General features: G+C 45.4%; 1 protein-coding gene across 27 annotated transcripts in view; it reads right to left on the bottom strand.

Annotated features, from left to right (window-relative positions):
* Positions 1–18,362, bottom strand: part of MAPK8IP3 (mitogen-activated protein kinase 8 interacting protein 3) — a 71,944-nt gene extending 53,582 nt beyond the window's left edge. For 18 of the 27 annotated variants that reach the window (XM_063171371.1, XM_063171380.1, XM_063171382.1 and 15 more), the window contains exon 1: positions 17,973–18,361. In XM_063171371.1, the coding sequence (XP_063027441.1) occupies positions 17,973–18,290 (318 nt within the window). In that variant the 5' untranslated portion in view covers positions 18,291–18,361. Of the gene's footprint in view, positions 1–17,972 lie in introns of all 27 variants that reach the window. The other 9 variants (XM_063171365.1, XM_063171367.1, XM_063171373.1 and 6 more) reach the window with 1 other exon arrangement.
* Between the last annotated feature and the right edge of the window lie 5,059 nt (positions 18,363–23,421).

Below are 23,421 nucleotides of genomic sequence, written 5' to 3'. Positions count from 1 at the left end.
CAACCAGCAGAGACAGCACTTCATCTCCAGCAGGATGCCAGACCACAGCCCTCAAGTTGTGGCTCACAGCCCAAGGCATGAGGCTGCAGGTGGCCCAGATAAGCAGCCAGACTGGCTCCAGCATCTCTCCTGCCCAAACTCAATCTACCAAGTGTATCCCCAGCACACAAGAAATCCTCAGTGCTCTCTATGCCACTCTGCCTTCCCATGGTGCTGAAAATTTGCAACAAGGCAGCAGAAACAGAGAACACAAACTATGTTCTGCATAAAGGGGTTTTATTTTTTTTTAAACTTTTTTGATTAACCAGGCTCCCAGAGGCAGTCATACTGCATGTACATGTTATTGAGTGAATAAAACTCAGTAAACAAATATCCATTGGCATTTCACTTTTTCCATTTCTTTCAGAGAGACCATACAATTCTGGCCCTGTTGAAGCTGTGGGAATTTCTCAGTAACTTGAAGAGGATCCAGTACATTACCCCAACTCTTTAAACCTTCTAAAAATAACCAGGCAGATGGAACACTAATTTGTAAGTCTCTTTCCCATCAGAACATTTTCTGCAATATTTACAAAAAGCATCAAACCCAGTTATAACAGAAAAAGAATCTTTATTATTTACTCTCCTGCTTTTTGTGTTTTTTATCTCAGTCTATGCCCAGACAATCCTCCCTAAATGCTGCACAGACGTTTGATGCCCAAAGAGGAAATTCCAAAGTTCTGTGGATGCTAACTCATGCTAACCAGCAAACCTTCCTAAGGGCAGGGAATATTCAGAGGAATCAAATCCACAATTCTGGCCTCAGAACAGTACAATCCCAATGACTTCAGAAAGCACACACTACAAACACTGCTCTTTCATTATAAACGTTTAATAGGAGCTCCTATTACAACTGGTTTGGTTTGTAAGGGACCTTTAAGACCATCTTGTCCCAGCACCCTTCCATGGGCAGGGACACCTTCCACTAGCCCAGGCTGCCCCAAGCCTCATCCAAACCTATCCTTGAACACTTCCAGGGATGGGTCAACCACAGCTTCTCCGGGCAACCTGTGCCAGGGCATCCCCACCCTCACAGGGAACAATTTCTTCCCAACAGCCAATCTAACCCTGCTCTCTGTCAGTTTGAATCCAAGTAGGGAACCAAAAAACTCCAAAGAAACAACCAAACAGCATAGCCTCATAGACTTTTTAAATACATCTTAAAATAACCCAATAAACTCTTTGCAAAGCACTCTGCCACAACTCCAATGTCCAAGCTACACTGCATCACAAATTTGTTGACTGCATTCTTCCACTTTAGTGCTGCCAAGAGGCAAGAGAAAAACCTGGTGGTGATGTAGCATACCAGGTTGAGCCTGCCACAGCAGCTGCCCTTGATTTCAAAGGTTTCTCATTCCCATGGCCAAGTGCTATCACTGCTTTTCCCTGATGGCTTCACTGCTCAGAGCTCAGCTCACACTCTCACCTCAAGAATTCACAGCTTCCAACTCCAGCTTTATGGAGATGCAATAAAGACCTTCAGAAAAGAGAAATAAAAAGGACACGAGAATTCCACTGTTGGTAAAGACATTAGGTACTTTTTTTTTGGTCTCTCATCATGACAAAGAAGTGGGTGCACTGGAAGCAGAAAGAGTCCCCAGCCCCAGGAGTTCTGAACAGCCAGGCTGACCAAATCATTAATATTTTATTACTTTTTCTCTTTTTTTTTTTTCCAGAGCCTCTACACCTAATTTCAAAGAATAATTTCTGAATATGAACAATTAAACAGTTAATCACCTCAGTCATCTAAGAGAACTGGAATGTGGAACTGGGGAACTGGTATACATACATACATACATACATACATACATACATATATATATATATATATGTATATATAAATGTCACATGGATTTTTTTTCTGCCAGGTCTATCCCCAGATTTTAAGTAGGATCATTGATCTGTAAAAATAATCCAGGATTATGGCAAACAACAATGGCTCACACACTATTCTTTAGAGGGAAAATAACTAGCACAAAATCATCCCAAGGCCAAATAATGACTATGCCTTTGAAGAGCAGTGGTACATTGTGAATTGCTTGGCTTATGCTTTCTTGTCTCTTGCAAAGGAAGAAAATGACTAAAAATAGTAACATATAATCAGAAATCATCACATCACATCAGTGAGAAACCAAACAGAGAGAGAGATGCGCAGAGATGCAGGAATCTCATTATGTGGCCTTAATTTTTGGTGGCGGACAGTGTATTCAGTGGGGGCCCAGCAAAGGGAGTGCTGGGGTTCAGTCCAGACTTGAGTGAGGGTGCAGGGCTGTGGGTGAAAGTTGTGTTGGGAGAAAACACCTCACTTGAGGCAGCTGTGGTTTAATTTTAGCGTGGGAAGCAGGGTGAGGGAGGGTATTCTTGCCCTGACTTCATTCAGGTGAGACCCCATCTGCAGTGCTGCCTCCAGTTCAGGGGTCTTCACCAGAGGGATGTAGAGCTGCTGGAGTGAGTCCAGAGGAGGCCACAGACACGCTCAGACAGCTTCCCACTGCCAGAGGACAGGGTTAAATGTGATATTAGGATGAAATTGTTCCCTGTGGAGGGTGGGGAGGCCCTGGCACAGGTTGCCCAGAGAAGCTGTGGTTGACCCATCCCTGCAAGTGTCCAAGGCCACCCTGGGTGGGACTTGAAGCAACCTGGGCTAGTAGAAGGTGTCCCTGCCCATGGCAGGGAGTAGGACAAGATGGGCTTTAAGGTGTCTTCCAACCCAAACCATTCAGTGATTCTATGTTCAGCTTTTTATCCCTATAAGCATTTATTTAGCAAAGATGAAGTAGAAGATTAAGGAATTTAGTTGTCTACACCAACATTAACTTCACTCATTGCATGAGAACATTCCCAGAAGAAAGGCAGTACAGACATATTTAGTGTTTCTCTTGGGAAAAGAAATAGTTTAAAAATATTTAAAGCTACACTCACTTGCTGGTCTCAAGAGCTGAAATGGACCTTCAGAAAACAGAAAAATGGTCATTAGTCGTCTCCCCCCATGATAAAAACATTCCTGCATTTCCATCATGCTATACCTAACATGAATTTTAGAAATGTTTTGGCTCCTTGAAAGCAGCATCATCTACAGGTAAAAAAGAGCTCCCTGCATCTCACCTGATTATAACTCATCTTGCTCCTCACTCAGTGCCTTGATGTGACAGACCCATGGTCCAGGGATGCTCCAAGCAATGCCACCCTTTCTCCTGGACAGCACTTGCCTTCAGCAGACCCTGTTCCAAGTGATCACAGTCATGGTACCTGTACAGCGAACACCTGATCCCAATGCTATGAGAAAGCACACCATTGGTAGGAGTAAATTCTGGTAACAGACTGTATCTTCTCCATCTCCGAAGGGTTACAGCAAACAGAAGACACTGTCAGCACTGTGTTACAAGGCACAGCCCAAAAGGCCAAACCCTCACCCTCCCACACTGCACTGACAGAGGCCATGAGCTGAACAGAGCTGCAGTTCTGTCATGAAGAACCAACAATTTAACACTGCAACTAGAGCACACTTCTTAAAATTCACAACTGATTTACCAACTCAAATTTCATAGTTGTTCAAAATCTTACCCTGTACTTGTCACAAAACTCAGCAAATTCCAGCTGTGTTCTCTAATGTCCCTTGCTCTGCTCTGTGTGTTCTCCAGTGTCCCCTGTTCTGCTTACTGTGGTTTCCTCATTTTGAGTGTATTTGTGCCATCACAGCTGTGGCAGGTGTGAAAACTCTTACGTTTTCATTGCAGAGCTTGGCCTGAAGTTCAAACCATATTCCCAGTATAGCACACATTACATACCAGCCCTGGAGGAATTTTATATTAGAAATGCATTATTACAATAACCTTTTCATATTGAATAATTAAGATGTATATAACCCTGAATCACATGACGACACACGTACAAGCATTTCATATGGAAAAATACAGCCTTCCTCAGGTAAGGTCTCTGCCGGCAAATAAAGCTGACTGTAAACATGGCCAATTATTAGCAAAATGGCCAAGACATCATAAAAGAGAACAGAATATAATGTCATTTTAACTGTATTTTTAACCTAGCTTTTAGAATTTATTAGCCCAGAAGGACACACAGTACATAGCTTCAATAATAGGCTACAGAGCTACAAATATATGTGTAAAGAACATTGAGAATATATAAAAGCAAAAAAGGCAAAAATCAATTTGGCATCAGTGGAAAGATGCTCTGAGCTATGCCCTGCATTGGAATCTTTGCTATCCTCAAAGACAAATGCACTCCTGAAAGAACATTCCAATCTCCATGGAAGCACAGTGAAATAACATTACCTTTATATCTGCAGAGCTTGGAGATAAAAGATTTCTGTTCCTGATGCTAACTCCAAGAAGTCAAAATGACATCTTTTATCTAGGAGATATTTAATAACCATAGATGGGAGTTTGAGTGTCTTCCATGAAATAAATTTGGGGTTTTTTTTGTTGATATATGCAAAGATTACCATCTCCCATATTCCTGCTTAAAGGGACCTGAGCCTTTTTCCAATGGAGAATTATTTTTCCTTTATGATGCTCTCCATGAAGTAGGCCTGGTCTTCCAGCACAGCCAGAAGATACAGAGGGACCCTCCCACATCTTGGACCCTGCTCCAGGCTCTGCCTCAGACAGCATTCACACATCCAGCTTCTCTCATCTCTGGGTGGGACTAATGACAAGGTTAATTGGGACAGAAGATGCATGAGAAGAAAGGGGTGCACACAGAAGAGGTGAGTTTCTGGCAGAGCAGGCGTCCTTGAAAACAGCCTTGATCTTATTTCCACCAGGATGGCCAACAAGAAAGAAGGTATGACTGTGAAGTCCTGAAGATGACACTACACCAGCACTAAAGAGAACAAACTATTGGAGAGAAAAACTGAATTATTCTGGAGACCAGAGCAATGCAGGGCTGAACAGCACTTGAGTGCATGGGCATGCACATGAGAACCACCAGCTGTGTTGTGAGGAGAAAGGTGGAGAGGAAGCTGATGATGGAACCGTCAGCTAATTGGCCTCACAGTGACATGCTGTGGGCCAGGTGCAACTGCAGCCAAGGAGGGCAGAGAGGAGATGGACGTTTCCATCTCAGTCACTCCATGTCGTATAGGCCACATCAGACTTGCTAATGAAGGTGAAAGCCCTCACATAAACCTTATTACTAACACTTTGAAAAAGGCCATGGGACACTCACAGAGAGCATTCACACGCTGTAAGGCACAGGTAAGTTTTCTCTGTAAAATCACATGTTATTCCTTCTGCCTTTCAGAGAGGATCAGCCCAAGCATCAGATGTGGCTACAGGTCACTCAAGGAAAATATGAGGGAATCTATAAAACAAGATTAGGCTGGCAAGGTGACACATGCCACAGGCCAGCAAATCTGCCTTCTTTGGCAAGAGAACAGAGTTTGGCTCCAGGACCCTGCAGAGACCAGATAGGACAGGACCAGTTTCTCTCAAAGAAATAAATACTTGATAGGCAAAAACTCACTAATAGTAAAAGACAATGATAGCACAATAACCAACCAGGAAAACCAGGCCATGAATTAAAATCCAAAAAAGAATTCCACTGCAATTTTGAGGAAGGGAGGAATAGAGGCAGGAGGTTTAACCAAGCTTGGTACATATTTATGAAACTGATTATGTGACTCAAGTTCCTGCAATACTCAGCGACTGGACATGCTGACTCAGGAAGTCCCTTCCAGTGCTGCTGCCCTGAGTTGTTAAGGAAGAGTGGGTGTTTTTGAGAATGCTGGTGGCAAAACAGCTATGAAACTGGGGCAAAAATTACTATGCAGTAGAAGTCCCTAGGGCTCAAGTCTGAAGTAATTCAACTCAAACCAAGACAGTGTCCAGTGATGTATATCTACTACCTATTACAGCTACACACATTTTTAATGCTAATATCACCTTAATGTGTGTGTATAAACACATAGTATATACTATTAACAGGCTGAGTGGCTGTTAGACATCCATCACCTTGTAACATGCACGACCGACCTCCTGCTTCACACACTGCTTCTTCACACAGCAGACTGCTCTATGAAAGCTGGGCACTTGGACAGAGGCATTCCCAGTAAAATTCCCTGGTAAGTACTAGTTTAGATGAGTTTCCTTATTTCAAGAGCATAGATGTGAATCTTCTTCCAAATCAGAGAGTTCATCATACCCCAAGTACGGCAAGTTTAAAGCATCCAACAACCATTGTCCAGACTTTGGCCTGCCTGTTTTTAATTTCTTCCAAAATGTTTTTTTTTTCATGTATGACATTGCATTATTGAAGTCACAGTTGCCTCCTGCATATGCCTCCACTCAGGGAGATAAAAGACACTGTTGCACTGGTTTTAAATGCTGAGCAGAGAGAGAGCATGGATAACAATAGACTGCGAAACAAATATTAATGGAATTAACAATATAAAAAGGAAAAAAACTAAAAATACACAAGCTGGTAGTGTTAACTTGTCTTCCTTTGTGAGGGAAAGGATATACTTGTAGGTATTTTTGTTATCTGGAATTGTGGTGCAAATTATGTGATTTTGACTGAACTTAAGTCCACCACAAAAACCACTCAGCTGAAGGGATGACAAGGCACACAACCAGGGAGGCAGGACAAAGGTGGGGCTATTGAAGTGTGGGCAGTGGTTCAAATAAATAGAACTTAGAAAGATGCTGCAGTTGCATTTAGCACTGATACAAAAGTGGCTGTGATGAAAAACTCTATTAAACCACCAAACTATCCCAAGAGGTGTTACTTCCTTTATTTACAAGTTTGTAACAAAGTGCGCAGAAGATCAAATACCATGTACAGGTGAGAAGCAGAGCAGCCATGGGCACTTCAACTGAAGGGGAGCAGGCTGGTGGGAGGGCAGGGCTCCAGAATGGGGAAGCAACCTACCTCTGAAGCCAGAGTAAGGGAGGGGAAGGGGAGAGGAGGGGAGGAAGGAAGGAAGTGGCGGAAGGCAGGAAGGAAGGAAGTGGCGGAAGGAAGTGGCGGAAGTGGCGGAAGTGGCGGAAGTGGCGGAAGTGGCGGAAGTGGCGGAAGTGGCGGAAGGAAGGAAGGAAGGAAGGAAGGAAGGAAGGAAGGAAGGAAGGAAGGAAGGAAGGAAGGAAGGAAGTGGCGGAAGGAAGTGGCGGAAGGAAGTGGCGGAAGGAAGGAAGTGGCGGAAGGAAGGAAGTGGCGGAAGGAAGGAAGTGGCGGAAGTGGCGGAAGTGGCGGAAGTGGCGGAAGTGGCGGAAGGAAGGAAAGAAGTGGCGGAAGGAAGGAAGTGGCGGAAGGAAGGAAGGAAGTGGCGGAAGGAAGTGGCGGAAGGAAGTGGCGGAAGGAAGTGGCGGAAGGAAGGAAGTGGCGGAAGGAAGTGGCGGAAGGAAGTGGCGGAAGGAAGTGGCGGAAGGAAGTGGCGGAAGGAAGTGGCGGAAGGAAGTGGCGGAAGGAAGTGGCGGAAGGAAGGAAGGAAGGAAGGAAGGAAGGAAGGAAGGAAGGAAGGAAGGAAGGAAGGAAGGAAGGAAGGAAGGAAGGAAGGAAGGAAGGAAGGAAGGAAGGAAGGAAGGAAGGAAGGAAGGAAGGAAGGAAGGAAGGAAGGAAGGAAGGAAGGAAGGAAGGAAGGAAGGAAGGAAGTCACTATCCCTGGAGGTGTTCAAGAAACGACAGGACATGGCATTCAGTGCTCTGGTCTGGTTGACAAGGTGGTAATGGGTCAAAGGTTGGACTTGATGATCTTGAAGGTCTTTTCTAACCTAAATGATTTTGTGATGTCCTTGCCGAGACACTGTTCTCCCCTCCAAAGTAGAATTCTCCAGTTTTGCTAATAAATAGAGATTACTGATTTAGCTCAACCAAAACATGTATTTGGGCTCTCTTCCAAAGCTATCACTGACTGGTGAAAGAAAATTACAAAATACACTGAAATGACACCTCTCTTCATTGTGGGGAAGGGCAGGTACTTCTCCATACCCACATTTTTCAAGATGTATGATAGGTCATACTGTACACTTCTCTCCTATGTGCTGTTCGTAAATGTATTGCCAGTGATGTCTTTCAGTCCTTTTGGAAGCACACAATCCCAAACCCAAAAACGGCAAAAAGCTAATGTGCTTTTGGACCATATGCCTTGAAAATACCCAACCATTAACAGATCAGCAAATTTTCCTGTTTTCAATTAGTATTTACAATTATTATGTACAATTATGTTTTGGGAGAAACTTGGCACACGTCCAGTGGGAATACCTTTCCACAAAACCTTGCAGGTGAATGGGCAGGCAACTCTCTGTTGATGCTTCCTGTCTTGAGGGGGACAAGCAGGTCTGCTCTGGAACTGAGGAGCAACTCACCTTCATACCACCAAGTGGGATGGCCATGATCCAGGCAGAAGAGGAAAGATAAATAAGAGCCTGAAACTGTTTTTATCAGACTCAGCTGATAATGTCCTGCTTTGAGCAAGTCCCTTTCAAGCAGGACATTGGGACAGAAGATAGACACTAGCAGGTGCTCATGAACAGAAGAGGCCATGTCACAATCAGCTCAGGAGCAAAAGGTTTGGTGCTTCCCACTGAATCCTGAACTAAAGCCACCTGTTCTGCCAGGCAAGATACAGCTTCTCTCACCTGGGACACCCCTTGCTTCCTCCTCAATGGCATTAAAGGATCCAGCCAGCTACAGCTGGTCAGAAGCACTAAGACAACCAGTGATGATGGGGATATGTGGGCCCATCTCCATCCTCACCAGAGGACAAGAGAAAGAATGAAGGTGGCCAAGATGCCTTTGCTAGATGGAAGACTGTATCGTTCTCAGATAAATGAAGACTGACTGTGGATTTTTCTTGAAAATTCAGTTATTGCAATCCCTCTCCAAACTTGATAGGATAAGGGGGCATGGCTTTAAACTAAAGGAGGTTAGATATTACAAATAAATTATTCCCTGTGAGGGTGGGGAGGCCCTGGCACAAGTTGCCCAGAGAGGCTGTGGCGGCCCCATCCCTGGAAGTGTCCAAGGCCAGGGTTTGGATGAGGCTTGGATCAACTTGGTCTAGGGGGAGATCTCCCTGCCCATAGCAGGGGGTGAAAGGAGATGAGTTTGAAGGTCCATTCCAATACAAACCATCTGTGATTCTATTATTTAAATCCATCTGCAATGGCAGTAAAGCCAAATCCTCCCAGACTTCTTGGCTTTTCTCTTACAGTTGCTTGCTGAAACTCCAGTAGTAACTTCTGCCTACATATACCTGGGGAAATCCCAGAAGTATTACTGACAAATCTGCAATAATCAATCTGCAGAGCCGTGAACAGAAAGGGACCAGGCAGCAGTTGCTCCATTGCACCAGAGGGAAAAAAGTTTCTCATAAAAGCTCACTTGGGGATCACAATTTGACTTATGCAGTTAACCCTGTTGAAGAGAAACCTAGCCATTTCCTCTGATCATCATTATCAACTGATATTCAGATTACCCTGAACTGCTTTTTAAATAAAACGCAGCTCACAGTGCTTGCTCACTATTTTGCTTTCAAGGCAATTTTTAGTAACAATGATATTTATGAATATTAGTAATTGCCATGAACTTGAGTGACGATTTGTATGAAGGATCTGTGTACGGATACAGATTTTTTCACTCAAGATTAGCGAGAATAAAGGTTAACAAATGGCAAGGACTGACTGGCATTACATGTGGAAAGCCTAATTCCTAATAGAGAAGTGATTTAAAAATATGCATCATATGGCCAGTCTCTATTGCAAAACAGAATCACAAACTGACTGTTACATTCCTTTAAATTAACAGAACTTGTAAACAGAAGAATCTTCAGTGTAGAATTCATACAATTTGTTGGAAAAATTGTAATAACTAATTATGTGTTTATAGCAAGTGGCTTTCCAACAGCTGATGTCCTATAACATCACCTCTAATAAGGTAGAAACATGTATAGTTTTCACAAAAAAAAATTTATTCTGCACACAAACTTTCAATGGGGAGAAGATCAAAAGAGGCAAGGGAAGGACAAGCTGCTTCTGCATCTCTTGGAGCATAAACCCAAAGCATTTGTACTTCAGCTCTCAGTCTGCATTGCATCAGACCAGCTGGGGAGAAGCCAGCAGCAGGACACACCTCACTCCACAGCTCAAAGCCAGCACTGGCTGATGAGCCGACGTCTCCAGAACAGCACAGCACATTCTACATCCTTCAGGATGTCTCCCTGCTGCCAGCCCAGTTTCCACCTGTGCTGTCACCCCACTCCACAGCCAACCATGCCAGTATCGCCCTTCTCCTGTAGAGCCATGCACAAAGGATGAGACAAAGAGAAAAGGGCAGACTGCCACAACACTACCATGATACCAGGAAAGGGAAGAGAGTGGTCCCTGCCCTGGTGTCCTGTGGGCAGGAGTGAGGGAGGCAGCACCTGATCCAGAATGGCAAGCAACACTCCTCTTGCTGGCAGAGGCAGCTCTCTAACCTCTCTTTGAGCAGAGAAAAGGCATCAAAAAGTTATGCCTCAACAAATGCCCCCCCAGTCCACCTTCAGGGGAAGAAAGGAATTATTTCCTTACAGTTATATGTATTAACATCAATCCTAGTCCTGCATCAGAAGACACATGATGGGATAGTAAATTTTTAGCTTACAGTCCTATTCAGTTATATTGCTACAGGTTTTGTAAGGCAAGGCATGTTCAGCATCCCAACATGCCAACCTTTCACATAGAGTATGCGTCGATGGTAGGCCAATGCAGTGAGCCACTGTCAATTTTAGGAGCTCTCCAAACAAAGACACAGAGTCTAATTTTAGAAATGAGACGTTTATTCTGTGCAGGTTGCAAGGTGTAGGTTTCCACAAATCAAGCACACTGGGGTAAAAAGTTACGTCTTTTATACAGTAAAATTTACATAATAAGCCTCTCTAATACACATCCACGTCTATCTAATGCATGTTTATTTGTATGACAATCTTAAATAATGCCTGAAACACAAAGTTATTTTTCTTTATTAAGCAATTTCTATTGCAGAAGTTGTCAAACAACATGTTTACAAAGGTGAGAAAATTCAGCCTGGGGAGAGATAATTCAGTGTGAAGATATCCTGAGGAGGCTGTAAGAATAGCCAGTGAGTTTCTTTTACCAGTTCAGAGAGAACATTATAATCTTCATCTAAAATAACTAACCTACTTAGATATAAATTTCAAATTCAGGTATCTCCAGAAAAAATTTTATGTTGTTGGTTACTTTAATTTTACTATCTTCAATTGCTGAGTTTAAATCATAATGTACAATATTGTGTAATTGTATTGTCAATTGATCATTTGACTATGATCAATTCTGAATCATGGTCAAATGAAAACACTGAAAAAAAAGGCATGAGAGAAAACTGAGACACAATGGTTAACATCCCCAAAATGTGAGCTTTACCTCAACCAGAAGACCCAATGGGATCACCACAAATTCTTTCACTTGTGGTGCTTTCTACTTCTGAGCAACTAAATGGACGTATTTTGGAAAAAAGGAAAAAAGTAACATAAATATATAAGCAAACATCTGCCTGCTCAGCAGAAAATTATCTTCACAAGTATCACAGTAGTTCTGATGAAAATAAAGAATCTGGTTTCTCCAGGACCAACAGCATTTGTAAATCAAGACAACTGCAGAGAAGAATTCAAGGTAAATTGGAATAACCCTCTAATAACCACAAAGATTCTCATACTTGTTCCATGGGTGAAATCTGACAGTACCTGCAGGCTCCAGGAATGGATCAAGAGGGCCTAAAGGATATGGAGACAGATCTGGTACCAAGTGAACCTGCACTTCATGCTTGTCAGTTATTTTCACCAGCCTACAGTGCAAAAGATTCAGGTAAAAGTATTTGGTCTCCCACATTACACAAAGTTTTCCTCTTTGGATGGTATGAGGTCACCATCAGGCTGCAGAAATTCCCATTAATCAGCTATTTGTAAGATCTGTTTTCAGGGTGGGGAAACAAAACATCTTCCCAAAGTGCAAGTCATTCCACAAAGAAAGCAGATTTAAGGCAGGACAAAAGAAAGGACTTATAGTGAACATCAGGGGCTGGAGCCCACAACTATGACTTTTGTCATCCTTCCTCCCCACCTCCCTAAAGCGAAGGAGGGTATGAGGCGGGACAATATTTAAGGCATCCCTTAACAAAGGAGAGAATTTTTACAAGCTCTTGTGCTGTTTGAGAAGCAGACAAAAGCCAGCAAGCTCACCGTATTGCCACTCAGTCGGAAAGCTCTTCAGGTACATGTGGCAGCCACAGCGCCCCTCACAAAGGACCAGCTCTTCCAAAATACTGCCACTGATCTTCAAACAAGACACCAGAGCCCTCTTATTATATAAAAATTATTTACTGATAATTGAATGTGCTTATAAGGCAGATAACAATGCAAACAGCAAGCTGTAATGAGGAGTGATGGCCACAGAGACATGACAGCAGGAGATGGGGATACTGCTTCTTGTGGGAAAGGATGAAAACACGCAGGTGCCTTTCAAGTAAAAGTCCTCCACTTGGCAATGCCAGCAAAGGGCTTTCACAGTTAACACCCTGCCCCTGGGGAACACAGGCACCTGCTGGGGCCACTAAGCTTGGCAGAAAACTGGGGTTGCTCTTGGACACCAGGTTAAACATGAGCCAGTGATGTGACCTTGAGGCAAATAGCGTCCTGGGCTACAGCCAGCAGGTCAAGAGTGCTGTGCCCAGGGATGGACTCTCCAGCAAAAGGGAGACAGGGACAGACTGAAGAGAGCCCTGTGAAGGGCCCCAAGGATAAAAGGACTGGAGTACCTGGAAAGAGCAGGCTTGGGGAGGTGGGGGGGGGGGGGGGGGGGGGATGTATGTAAATACCTGAAGTGGAAGTGCAGACATGAGGAGCCAGTCTCTCCAGTGGTGCCCAGTGACAGAACATGAAGAAATGGGCACAAACTGGAACACAGAAGGTTTCCTTTAAATATAAGAAAACCAGTTTTCCCTGTGAGCACTGGCACAGGTTGCCCAAGGAGGTCTTGTAGTCTCCCATCATCTTGGAGATACTCAAACACTGCTTGGACACACTCATGGGCAGCCTGCTCTGGGTGATTCTGCTTGAGCAACGGGTTAAAGCAAATGAGCTCAAAGGCTCCTTCCAACCTCAGCCAGACTGTGATTCTGTCAAAAGACTCATGGAGAAGCCCACAAGACAACAATGCTGAAGAGAGCCCATTGGGCATGTCACAAGAGGCAGGACACTGCTTCAAGGGCTTACTGTGCTACTGAACCCCACACTGCACCCCAGGCAGCTCGAGGCAGCACCGCCCATCTCCCAGCCAAGTCCAACATCAACACAAGCCCATGAGAACTGCAGCCCAGCAAGCTCTGCCACATATTTACATGCAGACTCCTTTCTCCCAGAGCCCAGCAGAGGCTCACGACACTCACATGGCAACAGCACCTGCCCTCCAACACCTGCAGCCTGGAAACACACCGACCACCCCAGCAGTCAGTGTATGGGAACAGCCACTGGTAATAAGACAGGTTTTCCCAGCGACATTCCAATGGAAGTTGCTCCCAGCTACAAAAAGCCTTCAGGAGGGGTCAGACCTCCTGATCAGCACCGAGTCATCTTCAATTATCACTGTTTCAAACATTCTAATGAGCATGAACTTATGCTGCAAATCACACAACACTCCTACTTTGCTACTAAGGCACTTTGTGTTCTATGGACAGCCACCGCTATTCCCTTGGGATGTAAATTTCCCTAGAAGCAGTTTTCATGCAACAAGAGGTCTGAAGGCACCTCCCACATGGCAGAGGCCCATCTGGCTTTCCTAACTCCAGGAAGCCATGCTAACATACCCCAAACATCCCTGCAAAGCTTTTATGTGCATTCACACATGCACATTCATCTTGTCATCAGTGCCCAGTGTGATGAACAATCACTGCAGAAATCAGCATTTAGGGCACACAAGTGATGCCTGTCTTCAAGAGAGAAAGAATAGAGAACATTAGGAAAGCAGCTGGCATAAATCAAAATGTCTCATTAAGAGTGGACCCAATTAAGGCCTACTTTCCCTGAGGATTTCTGCAGGTGTCCCTAGCCCTTTCCTCATCCCAGCTCTACACCTACATGCTCCCTGAGCAGACCCCACGAAGGAAAGGAACATGCTGGACCCACCTGCCCCAGACCCACCTGCCAACTGTCCTGCTGCCACCAATCACCGGCACGCTGGCAACTCTGTCTATCCCTTCAACACGCAGGATCTTCAATTAACCTTTCTCTATCACTATTCACCAAAAAGACACCCCAAAAATTTTAAGTAACCTTTTTATTTAACAAATACATCTGAAAGCAGCCACTAGTTTTCTAAGTTATTTGGGGCAGCTCCTAAGACAGCAATCACCAACAGCTTTACTTCCTTAAGACATCAAGCTAAACCAAATACTTTAGCCGGTAAAAATAAGTAATGTCCTATGCACCAGTGCAAATACCAGGGCCACAAAGGTGGTTAAGGGACTAGAGCATCTTGCACAGGAGGAGGAGCCGAGAGGGCTGGGCTGCTCAAGAAGATTCTGGGAGATCTGACCAGTGTGCTCAAGTACCTGCTGGGAGGAAGAAAGGATGAGGGGCCGGACTCTGCTCTGGACAGGAGGCAATGGGCACAAGGGAAACCACACAGAATTCCATCTGAACACAAGGACATACATTTTTCCTGCAAGGGGTCAGACACTGGGACAGGTGGCCCAGAGAGGCTACAGAGTCTCCATCCATGGAGATGTTTAAACTCCAAGCAGGTCCTGGACAACCTGCTCCAGCTGCCCCTGACTGAGCATGGGTGTGGGATTCAATCTCAGGTGATCAAAGACACACTAGAGGAGTCTGTGATTCCACAGACCACCACACCGCACAAGCAATAATGACCCTATGTTCACACATGTGTATTCTATGTTCGTATGAAACAGATGGAAGAAAACAAAACCACCAAAAATCTGGTGGAATCCTGTATCTTCAGTAGCTGGGAGGTCATGGAAAATTGCAAAATTCTGTACTAAGCTCTGTAATGACAGCAACTGACAGCACTGCCTCATACCAAGAAACTTCTATTCTAAATCCACTTGCCCGGATGTTTCTGCTGCCCTATTTTAGGACAAAAACATGGAGTCTCTACAACATAAGCATTTAGAAAGTAAAGCATTAATTGGCTTTTGGCAAAGATTGATTTAAAAGACAATATAGAGAATTGTCTTAAGACAGTAATTTTGACAAGGAAATATTCCTTATGGCCTTAATGAAAAGTAAGTTGTTTCTCTGCCTGTGGCAGAGGTGTGGGAACTAGATGATCTTTAAGGTCCCTTCCAACTCAAACTATTTCCTGTTTCTATGATGCTACGATTAACCCTAATTTAACAAGCCATACCTATACAGTCTGTTCGTGCACAACTGCTGCATAAAGATGAACACCAAGGTGTGATGGCTCTGCACAGTGATAATCAGCCAATACAATGCACATTTTAATGCCAGAACAATGCTCACTGGTGGTTTCTGTTCCTTTGAATTTCATAAATTAATATAAAGTAACTATAGCTCAGGGTCCTTTGACAGGATATTGCAAAAGAACAGATCCGTTTTTCATCTCTAACCTCTCAGTGTTGATTTGATTGTAGTAATTGGCACCCATACACAGAGAGGAATCAAGACTGAGGTCAAATCCTGTTTCCAGGGGAGGATCTTCCCAGTTAGAAGAGAAGATCCCACTCAAGACTTGAGGCACAGCCCAGGAAACTGATGCTGTTGGGAGAGGTGGGATGGACAGTCCCTGTCTCTTTGGCACTGTTTCAGAACAGCAATGCACATTCTGGGAAGAAAATAGTTTTCTGGTTTTTGATTGTGTACAATTACCTGGTAGCCAGCGGAACTCCTTGTCATATACGGACTTTCATCCCCATACTATACAATTTTCTGCAGAGTAAGCAGTGCATGGGAAACAGGCACAGATAAATAATGTACTTTGTTATATACTGAGGAAAAAAAAATGAGCAGCTGTGTATTCCATGCATGGCCTTGTATAAGGGGCTTGTAGAGGCACAATGCTCACTTATTGTCATAAGAAACACATTATCTATTCCTTTTTGATAACAAGTCTTCTTGCAGACACTTCCCCCACTTACTGTATGTAAGGATGACAAGAATATCTCCTTCATCATCATCATCACTGGCACTTTTTAAATCTCACTTTCTAAAAATATCATTGGTAAATGGTATTCTGCCACAGTTCTGAAATTTTCTTGCAGGGAATGTAACTGCCATCAGTACATCTGCTTCCAGAAAACACATCCTGTATCTAGTAAGCCCAGAAGAGAAATCCACCCCAGTCCAAAGATGCAAGATGATTCTAAATGGACTGGTCAAACCCTCATTGGCAGTATCATTTTTTTCCCAAAAATAGTGCACTTTAAAAATTATTTCTCTGAAGCTGCAAAATGCTCTACACAACCTAAATAAACATCATGTACTCAGAATAATTTCTGATCCCTATAAGCATTCAAAAGAATTTCAGGATCATTTATTAGTCCATTAATACATAATTAGAACTTGGGACTAAAACTTTTAACTGACTGGCTCTTGCTTTCAGTATCAGTAATGGACCACAAGTGTCCTCCCCACTGAGTTACCAAGCTTCTTGCCCATGATTATTAAGCAACACAAACATGTCTATGAAAATCAAGCATCTGCTTTACACCATTCTCCAGTTCAACAACAATTTCATTACTACCATTTATTTCATTACTACCATTTCTTTTATTTTATTGATTACCCCATATCAAATCAGAACTTGATTCTGAGGAAAGCAACTGAATCTTAAATCTGCTCTTCCTTAGTCTAAAGACAGAAAAACCCCACTTTTTAAGAAGTTTAAAGGAGAGATGATGTGGTGGGGATGATGTGGTGAGGATGGACTGTTTTCAGCACCAAAGCTCTATTCCAGCTCACAGATTGTCACTCCAAGAGGCTGAACAGCAATCCCTATGGCTCCCAGCCTTCAAGGCTGAAAGGATGCTCTTTATTTCAGCAGGGACAGGCGCAGATGCAGCAAGATGACAGAGTGCAGATCACCTCCGCTCTGTCTTGTCTACATTCAAGCCCCTGTAATCGGAGCATTCTTCTTCCTCTCCATCAGAGGGGTCAGATTTCTCCTGAGCCACTTCCAAACAACCCCACCAGCTGGGCAACCGTGTCCCCGCTCTCCCGAGAGCGCATCCACGCTCCAGGAAACGGCAGGTGCTGATTTGGGAACAATTTTATTAAAACTCAAGGCATAGTTTTGATACAATAAGTTTCAAAAATAAGACGTTATACTCTAAAGGCAATTCCTTGCTCCAATGAAACAGCTTACAGCCGACATTGCGAATGCTGGATGACTGCACAAATTACCCATTTTAAAAACTATTTTTTACACCACAAATTATGCTGACCCCTCCGGATGCTGTTAGCATTGCAAACCGAATTCCTAATTCCTCAGGAATTCCACAGGATTGCAGCTATTGTGGTTCGGTTTTTTTCCCTCCCGCTATCACGGGGCAGCTCAGCCGCAGTGGCCGAGGCCCCGCGGTGCGGCAGAGGAGCCGGGCCGGGCCGGGCCGGGCCTGTCGGGGGAGTCCGGGTCCTCGCGGGAGGGGATGCGCCTCGCCTCACCCGGGCCCGCCCCCGCACTCCGTTCTAGAAGGTACCGGCGGTCGCTGCCCCGGGGCGGCCGCCCCCCACACCGCCTCCCCTCGAACCGGGCCCACCTCGGGGGCGCGGGCAGCAGGCACCCGCCAGTGGCGGCGATCGGGGCGATGGAGCGAAGGTCTGTGAGAGGTGGCCGAGGCCGCATCCGTGAGCCGCCCCCGCCACCCACTCGGCCCTCCCGATCCCCTGCACTGGGGCCCCCGCCCGGCCGTGGCCAACAAAATAGTCGCGGGGCGGCGGCACTCACCTCCTCGGCCTGCTTGCGCAGCGCCTTCTCCCGCTCGTACTGCGTGAGCAGCTGCTCGTTGTCCTCCCGCAGCAGCTCCAGCTCCACCTCGTGCTCCTGGTTGTCGGTGAGCACCGAGTCCAGGTTCTCCAGCACCGTCACCACCAGCGGCATCAGCTCCTTCACCACCTCCTCGTCGTAGCAGTGGATCAGTCGCTCGAACTCGCGGTAGATGCTGTTGGCGAGGCCCGAGACCCGCTCCGACATCACCGACCCCGAGCAGTAATCATCGCCCGGGTACCCCCCCACGCCGCCATCGTCTAGCTGGATCTCCAGCATCCTGCCGGCCGACAGCTCTCCACCCCGCTCCGCTCGCCTCTGCTTCAGGCCCCGCTGACGACGCCGCCGGCACCGGGCACTGCCCCGCCCCGCACGCGGCGTCACGGTCCGCGGGCACCGGTCGGGGCGGAGCGCGGCGGCACCGCCCAGTGCTGCTCGATCGGGGGTGCGGGTTACCCGTGCTGAGAGCAGGCCCGGCGCCGCAGTGCATCTGGCACCGGAGACAGGAGCGGCAGCGGTGACGGCGAGCCGCCCGCGCAGCGCCCCGCGAGCGAGACCGCCCGCGGCCGGTGCCGGGCCCCGCGGCACACAAAGGCGGCGCATGCCCGGGTCGCGCCGCATCTCGGACACGCACTGGCTCCGGGAGGCGCGTTACAGACCCGTCACAGCCGCGGTAGTTGTGCTTCCAAGATCAGGCAGCCGTAGTTACTACAGAGGCAGCAGACAAGGACCTGTTCAGTCAGGGATGAACTGAAAGACAGAGGGCCAAATTGGCCATCTCAAGTCTTCAAAGAAAATTCAGCACAATCCCGAATTTAATCAGTAGATTTCCCAAAGCAACAGCAGCACACACCACATTACGGGCAGAAGCTCCAGCAAATTACGGGCGGCAGCGTCTAGCACCCTCAGTAGGTGTCACAGAAGTCAGTCTGCCACATCCTGGGCTCAGCTGAGTTTGGGCTCTAAGTTGGAAGAAGACAGCAGGAATCATTCTGCTCGGTACTGAGAACGGCCTGGCAGCAGAGAGAAATAAGGGGTCGATTTGAGAAAAGGTTCCCCACACCTTCATTTGCCTTAGAGCTCTGAAGAAGAGTGTAATTCCAAGGTCGTGACTAGCAATCACCCTAAAAGCTTCATCGCGGTAGATGCTGTTGCACAAAGGGAAAGAACTTTTTAACCCTACCCAGAAAGCCTAATTGCAATGGGAATATCACATCTCAGTGGTAATTAAGAATTTTAAGTTTTATAACTGTTTTGTTCTATGTTACATTATCATAGCTGATTACATACTGATAGATTCAGAGCATAGCAGCTTTTAGACAGCTACTTTTATAGCAAAAACCTATTTGTCTCTTAAAAAAGGAGAATTGGAGGGAATGGAAGGGAACAGAATGGAACAGAATAGAATAATACTGAATTAAATAAGTGTAGCTCACTTGGAAGGGTTCTACAGTAATTGAGGATGAGGTGTAATTAGTTATGGGACGGATCACCAGTAGATTATGAGACAGCTGAATGTAACAACCAAATTTTCAAATGTTTCCGCACAGAGCAGACCCAGCCAGATGCATCAAAGGCACTGGGCACATAGATACAAGAAACAAATGTGAAAAAACTCCTGCTCAAAAATTTAAAACACAGTAGGTCACCCATGCTGGGCCTTGATTCACTCTGTCTTGTATGGGAAACTTTATAGACCAAGAGTTGTACTGTTATTCACAACAAACACAAGAGTGCTTTATTAAATGCATGATTGCATTTAACATATTATGAACAAAAATGTACAGGTGAACAGGCAGAGAAGCAAGGCAGGCAAAGAGAAAGGTAAGATTTATTCACTAATTCCATATGACACTGAATTTCTAATCTCCTGTGATCTAGACAGCATGTAAAAACATTTATAAAGTTTTCTTGCATTTTGTCCACATACATAAGAAACTGAAACAATGGATGTGACACAAACTAAAGTCTGTTGAACCACAGAGACTGATGAGCCCATGGCATTACCTACTCTTCTGACTGTAATCCCAACAGATCTAGCAGGCATCCCTGAGGGGAGGGGATATCAACTGAGGTGCATCCTCCTTTCTACAACAGAATCCTGGTCCAGGCCCAATGACATTGTTAAAGCTCCTGCTGAAAAACAGGAGCCTTAATTTAAATTGTACATTAAAATATAAATTCCTATATTTATAAATTCATAAATAACAAGTTTATAGATCAGTCAAGAAATGGCAGGAATGTTGGGTGCTGCCATGCGTGAGAAAAAATTAAAATACCACTTCCAGTTTAAAGTTGGCAAGCAAAATATTTGCTTATTCTACCTTTTTGGGGTTTTATTGCATCTAGCATAGGAGTTTATCTAAGATTGAAGTTGTTAGTTGCTTAGCACTAAAAGCAAACTAAAAACTGACTGTGCTATACCTATGCAATTGTGTTATGGCTGTAAGGGTGCTTTGCTGAAGAGCTTACCTTTCCAAGTAGGCAAAGTAAAGGCACAAGGAGTGAGAAATGGATAGGAACAGAGACTATGCAAGGAAAATCAGGATTCTTTTGTAATAACCATATGATCTCCAATTAACTACTGGGGTTTTTTCCCTTAGACAGGTGGAACTTTGCTTTGTGAAAGAGTAAGTATTTTTAGGTGTCTTGGTGTAGAAATTCTCAGTTCAGTCAAAGAAAGAACAGAGATAACTTCTCCCAGACTGAACCTGGTAATCTTAGTGGAAAAAATTTAAACAATTATTATTTCTCTTTCTGTAGCCATTGTTTATAGATATTTTCCAGAGTGTGCTATTCATAGTTCACCAATAGTGTGAGATGTTTCTACTTTGAGACCAATCAAGTACCACCTTAGTGAGTCACATTATAAAAAGACATGCTACTTTCATTAAACGCTTTTGCCTTCTGATCCACCTGAAGACTGGAGTTTTCTTTCCATCCCTGACTCAACAGCCTCATCTTGGTTTGAAAGACAGGTATCTGCCAAGGAAGGTGGGAACCTCCCTTGGAATAGAAAATGTGACTCCCTTACCTCCAAATTATTATAACTCTGAAAAGCCCCCCTGAAAGGGGCTTTTAGGAAAAGGTATGATAAAAGGAATAACGGTTCTTTACTAGTAGATATATATATGTATGTAAAACAAGGCAAACAAATATCAACAATGGCAGCAACAACAAACCAGAAACCCACCCACAGCCTTGTCTCAGCTGCAGGCGCCTTCCCCCTTTGGTGCAGTTCCGGTCACAGCCAGCAGGGGCACTGGTGGCTCCTGGCCTGGCAGGGCGAGTGCGGTAATTACCCCGCGGCTGCAGGGGGCGCTGTGGCGTGAGCTCAGCCGCTTCTCCGCGCGGTGACGGCAACTCAGTGGGGCAGAGAGAAAAGGGGCTTTGTTTGCAAACCCACAGGGGCAGCCAGTCCCAGTGCCCCTCCAGGTGGGGAAATGGGCTGCAGCGGCAGAGGTGGGCGCCCAGGCTGACAAACAAGATGTAGCAGAAAACCCTAGCTTTAGCACGAGCTGCAAGCATTGGATGGACGCGGCTTGTTGGGTTAGGGTGCAGCAAGAAAGCCCGAGGCAGCGGCAGATAGCAGTGGGCTAGGCAGCAGCAGTTGGGCTTCTCTGTAGCAGCGGCCCCACACACCCAGGAGACACACCCTTGGGGAAGAGGAAAGGGTTTAGGGTTCTGGGTTTTCCCTGGCAGTAATAGGTTTTCCCTATTACCAAGTAGATGGTAATGGTCCTTTCCAGTCAGATCAGGTATTACTAAGGTCCCAGTTCAATGGCTGCTCTTGGGAGCAGAGGCTCACCCACAGTAAGGAAGAAAGCAGTAATGGGCTGGACTCCACAGTGACAGCAAATTACCCTATGGTAGCAGCAGCTCAACTGTTCCTCTCTGATCCCTAGAGCAGAAAAAAAAGCCAAGCCCAGCCCCCTGACCCCCCAGTAAAATGTCTCCAGCTACCTTTGCCCTTCCCAAGACAAAAGCCGCCCCCCCCTGCCCCCCGCTGTCTGCAGCCAGCTGCAGCCCTTCCCCCACCTTGGGCACTTCTTTTGTCTATCTTGAGTGCTGGTCATTATTATCTCTTAGGCAACAGATGGGAGAAAATTCCCTGAGGGGGGAAAAAAATCCTAACATTAGGTTGCTACTTTGATGGCACACAAAAAACGAAAATATGATCGTGTTTTTAGTACCTAGAATACACCTTCAATTAGTACTGAGCTGAAATTCAAGGTGTTGTTTCAACAGCAAAAGATGGACCACAGTAACATAGGACAGTTGTGGTAGAGGAAGAATTTATGAAAACTGGGTTTTATGTGAGAAACAGAGTTCACTTTCTAATTTTTTTTAAGTTTAATACAAGATAAAAGAAGAATTCAGTGCTGGGGTGTTTTTGGCCAAAGACCACACTGGTAGCTTAAAATCATGTTCTCTATATACAGTTACATTGCTGGGGTTACATGTATATTCATTATGTTATAGATGAGTGAATGGTTGACTCTCACAATTAAGGGGTGAACATTATATGTATGTTAAAAGAAGTTTTATAAATGTATAGATATGTTTACTGCAATGTGCTCCCTCCCCCCACTATGTGTTATCACGGGATGGTTTTGGTAATCTGGGGGTTTGGGAGGCTTGGCTTGTTACTATGGCTGCACCTGCCCTCCAATCAGAATGTAAGAAAGCAACCTCTGCCACTGGACAGCAAGGTAGGAGTTGACTGACAAGGATCTAGGAGAGGCTGGCAAAAATAAAGGCAAAATCAATCACATGGTCTTTCCCTCACCCACCCCAGTATCCCCCCGGAGGTCTCTTCCTGAGTTACCCCTCCCCTCGCCACTCCTCACTGGCATCCCATTGGCTGTGGACCTCCTCCTCCAAACCCCATTCCCCCAGGTATAAAAGTCTCCACGCCCTCTTTCTCACCTGGGGAGTCACCAGAGCCTGAGGTGTCTCCTAGCAAGTCGCTAAACAGAGGATGTCCGTCCCCGCGGGGAGAAGAGCCCTTCCCGTCTTTTGCTTTCATCTGTGTAAGATCGTGTGGGCTACAGTCAATAGCTAGTCAGAGTGGACCCACACAGCCCGTCCGAGCCACGGTCTTACAGAATACAATCCTGTTGGTCAGGGTGTTGGCAGCAGTCCAGTTGGATTGGTGGCCGCAATCCTCCTGGAATGGCAGATGCGGTTATGTTGGAGCAGTGATCCTGTAGAAAGGGTGTAGTCTTCCTCTGAAGATCCAGTGGGAAAGATGGCTGTTCCTCTGGGAATCCAGTGGAGAGACTGACTGTTCTGTCCCAAATCCCAGATTATATCCAGGTGGGGATGCTTATCCCTGGATGGAGCATCTCACAGTGGGCTGTTATCATTCTGAGTCATGGTGGGTCCATTAAACAGGAATGGAGAGAGT

The sequence above is a fragment of the Melospiza melodia genome, chromosome 18 (assembly GCF_035770615.1).
Source record: "Melospiza melodia melodia isolate bMelMel2 chromosome 18, bMelMel2.pri, whole genome shotgun sequence".
NCBI lineage: Eukaryota > Metazoa > Chordata > Aves > Passeriformes > Passerellidae > Melospiza > Melospiza melodia.
This window is presented reverse-complemented; position numbering and strand designations above follow the sequence as displayed.